The sequence below is a fragment of the Triticum aestivum genome, chromosome 3B (assembly GCF_018294505.1).
Source record: "Triticum aestivum cultivar Chinese Spring chromosome 3B, IWGSC CS RefSeq v2.1, whole genome shotgun sequence".
NCBI classification, from domain to species: domain Eukaryota; kingdom Viridiplantae; phylum Streptophyta; class Magnoliopsida; order Poales; family Poaceae; genus Triticum; species Triticum aestivum.
This window is the reverse complement of record NC_057801.1, coordinates 612,010,474-612,013,906: the sequence shown is the minus strand read 5'-3', so window position 1 is coordinate 612,013,906 and position 3,433 is coordinate 612,010,474. Positions and strand designations below refer to the sequence as shown.

Genomic DNA, 3,433 nt, shown 5'->3' with positions numbered 1-3,433 from the left:
CGGAGGAGCCGGCTGCTGCTGGCGTGGCGCTCCTCCCTGAGCACCGCCGCCGCCTCCCTGCTTGCGGCCACCCCGGCGGCCGCCGCGACGGCCTCCCCCATTGCCCGCCGGCTGGGGCGGCGGAAAGGGGGCGGGTGGGGCGGGCGGGAAACCCGGCGGGAAGGCGGGCGCCGCCTGCGGGGGCGGCGTCGGGCGAGACGGTGGTGGGGCCGAACCCCCACGTGTGCCGGCAACGAGGGCGGTATGGGTGGCGCGCGTCCTGGCCGCCCGCATCCGGCGTTCCTCCAGCTTGAGGTACGCGACCACCTTGAGGTGGGCTCCGGGATGAGGGTGAGGTTGGAGGTGGTGTTCCCGAAGTCCTCGTTGAGGCCGCCGGAGAGGGTGCTGATGAGGAGCTCGTCGCCGATCTTCTCCCCCAGATCACGGAGCTCATCGGCGAGCTTCTTGAGACGCATGCAAAAATCATCGATGGACGAGTCAAGTTGCTGGCACCCGTAAAACTCACCATAGAGGAGGACCTTGCGCTGCAGCCGATTGTCGGTGAAGAGGCCGTTGAGCTTGGTCCAGACCGCATGGGCGTCGTCCTCGTCGTTCACCACGGTGTGGAAGATGTCGCTGGAGATGGTGAGGTAGAACCAGCGAATGATGGTGGCGTCGAGGATCATCCACTCCTCGTCATGGATCATGAGCGCGGAGTCCACGGTGCCGTCCACGTGGCCGTGAAGGAGGTACTCACGGAACACGAGCGAAAAGTACCGCTTCCACGCGGAGTAGGAGGCGGTGGTGTGGTCAAGCTTGACCGGGACGCGCTCATGGATGTTGAGGTCGCGGACGAGGGTGACGTCGGGACCGGCGAACGGGTTGGAGACTGTAGAGGAGGAGGAGCTCATGATGGCGGCGGTGATCGGGTGGGGGCGCGGCGCGAGTTACAGAGAGGGAGAGGGAGCGGCGCGGGTTGGGAGGGGGGTGGGCAGCGCGGGTGGGGATGGGAGAGAGGTGCGGCGCGGGGAAGGGAGGGAGCGGAAGCGGTGCGGCGGCGGCGGCGGCCTCGGGACAGGAGGCGGCGGCGGCGGCGGGCGGGGCGGGCGGGTGAAGGCGGCGGTGACCAGGGGCGGCGGCGGCGGCCTAAGGGAGGGCGGCGGCGGCGGCTGGTGAAGGCGGCGTGAGGCAGCGGCGACGGCGACGGCGGCGGCGGCGGCGGCGCAGAGGCGCGGCGGCGGCGGCGGCGGCGGCGGCGGCTAGGGTTAGGATCTTGCTGCGATAGATACCATGTAGAAGGACAAGTTATGGCTGTGCAATCGCGATGTATTGATTGGTGCACCAGACACGTATATATAAGTACAGAGGTGGGCCACAACCTCAACTATACAAGGAAAACAGGAGGTGGGCCCTACACACACATATACACATACACAATATACTCAACAGTTCTGAACAGACAATGGGGTAGAAGAGCTACATGACGGGTTATTCTGAATTTTCTTTATTTTTAACATTTTTTAAAATAATCTGCAAGTATCGCCTTGTTAGGACTCCAAATTTCAATGATTCCTTCATTGCGTGCATTGAAATTTGGAGTCCTCGCACGGCGATACTTGTAGATTGTTTTTAAATGGCGAGAAGAATAGGTTCTTTGAGCTTTTGTCATTGTCCAAGGGATGCAAACATGGCGGCACATAATCTGGCGAGACGTGCTTATGATTCAAATGTTGTTTATAATTGGGATGGCTATCCGCCTAGTTTTATTATCCCTGATATTATCTCAGATGTAACCGTGATTTAAGTTCAATAAAATCTGCCCAAGGGCATCCCCTAAAAAAAATGTAAGGTTCCCGTTTCACCTTTCTTCCTACAATTCCAGGGTCCAACCTTCCTCGTATAGTAATCAATTATCTTAATTTACTTACCTTCTGAATAAATTTCACTTTAATTTACTTACCAAACTTCTGATTAAAATATAAGATAAATCATGAGCAGAATTTTCTGAACATTTATTTACATAATCATATACTATGGTCAGGTAAATCACTTATGATTAAAATATAAGTTAAATCATTGGCAGAATTTGATGAACACTTATTTACACAATCACACATCACAGGTAGGTAAATCACAAGCTAAGGTACTAGAATACTTATATCTCATTGCAACACACAAGCATTGTTCTAGTAAAAAAAAGGTGCAAAATTTTGCAAAACTGACTTTGGGAGGGACTGGACCAAACAAAATTTACTACAGAAAAGAAAATCAAAACAAACACCATGTGCAAATTTATAACCATATATGACACAGACAAATTAAGATCTGCACGGAGACACAGACAGAATATAAACAGGTTACGGGCGATGAGAACCAATCAGCTCATGGTGCATTCAAAACTACTCCGTAGATTGTAACATGTGGACACGGCAAGATTTGCAGAAAATATTCAAGCAATGAGCTGCTGGATCTGCAAGAAAATACAGAACGGCCGGAAAACAATTGTATCGCAGAATTTGCACCAGGCTAAATGCAGAAGCACATTTGGCAAACACAGAACAGCATCGTCATTAACAATAATTCATAGTTTTAGGACAATTTTTGATAACTCTGGATTCATATTACTCGGCAAACACAGTGTTTGCCCATCAGAAATTCAGAACACTGAAGCAACCATTGAACAACCAGCTACTGCTACTACAGATATTACTACTAATCATAGAAGGCATGGAACCCAAATCAACTACAGCTTTCTCCTCTCCTCCACTTTCTTGACCGCGAGCCAGGGCTTGTGCGCCACGGCCGGCCAGACAGCGCCGCGACTCTTCAGCCGCCGAAGCCGTACAGGGTGCGGCCCTGGCGCTTGAGCGCGTAGACGACGTCCATGGCGGTGACGGTCTTGCGGCGGGCGTGCTCGGTGTAGGTGACGGCGTCGCGGATGACGTTCTCGAGGAAGATCTTGAGCACGCCGCGGGTCTCCTCGTAGATGAGCCCCGAGATGCGCTTCACGCCGCCCCTCCGGGCAAGCCTCCGGATCGCCGGCTTGGTGATGCCCTGGATGTTGTCGCGGAGGACCTTGCGGTGGCGCTTCGCGCCTCCCTTGCCGAGCCCCTTGCCGCCCTTGCCACGCCCCGACATGGCTGCCGCTCCGAGTAGCTTTAGGAAGAGAGGGGATTTGGGGATTTTGGAGCGGGGTTTGGTGGCTGGAAGCGATGAGTGAGATGAGACGGGGGAAGGGGTTGTATATAAAGGGTGAGCGGGGGCTGTCGAGGAGGCTGGAGCCGTTCGATGGAGATGAGATGGGTGGCTGAGACTGCTTTTCCCGATGATGCCGCGGATCGGTGGTGTGGACTGGGGTGCGGATCGGTGACCTGGCACCCCGGTTTCCAAGTTTCGGAATTTTGCGCGCCCGGTCTGCGTAGTGGGACGAAAAAGAAGCGGGATTGGACACTAG

The 3,433-nt window shown here is 54.9% G+C and overlaps 1 protein-coding gene across 1 annotated transcript; it reads right to left on the bottom strand.

Annotated features, from left to right (window-relative positions):
- Positions 1-2,577: 2,577 nt before the first annotated feature.
- On the bottom strand, positions 2,578-3,191 carry LOC123065861 (histone H4). Its single transcript, XM_044489064.1, has one exon. The coding sequence runs from the start codon at positions 3,115-3,117 to the stop codon at positions 2,806-2,808; it is 312 nt and encodes a 103-aa protein (XP_044344999.1). The 5' UTR covers positions 3,118-3,191; the 3' UTR covers positions 2,578-2,805.
- Between the last annotated feature and the right edge of the window lie 242 nt (positions 3,192-3,433).

Coding starts and splice junctions, on each gene's coding strand:
- LOC123065861 (XM_044489064.1), bottom strand. CDS start 3,117: ATGTCGGGGCGTGGCAAGGGCGGCAAGGGGCTCGGCAAGGGAGGCGCG.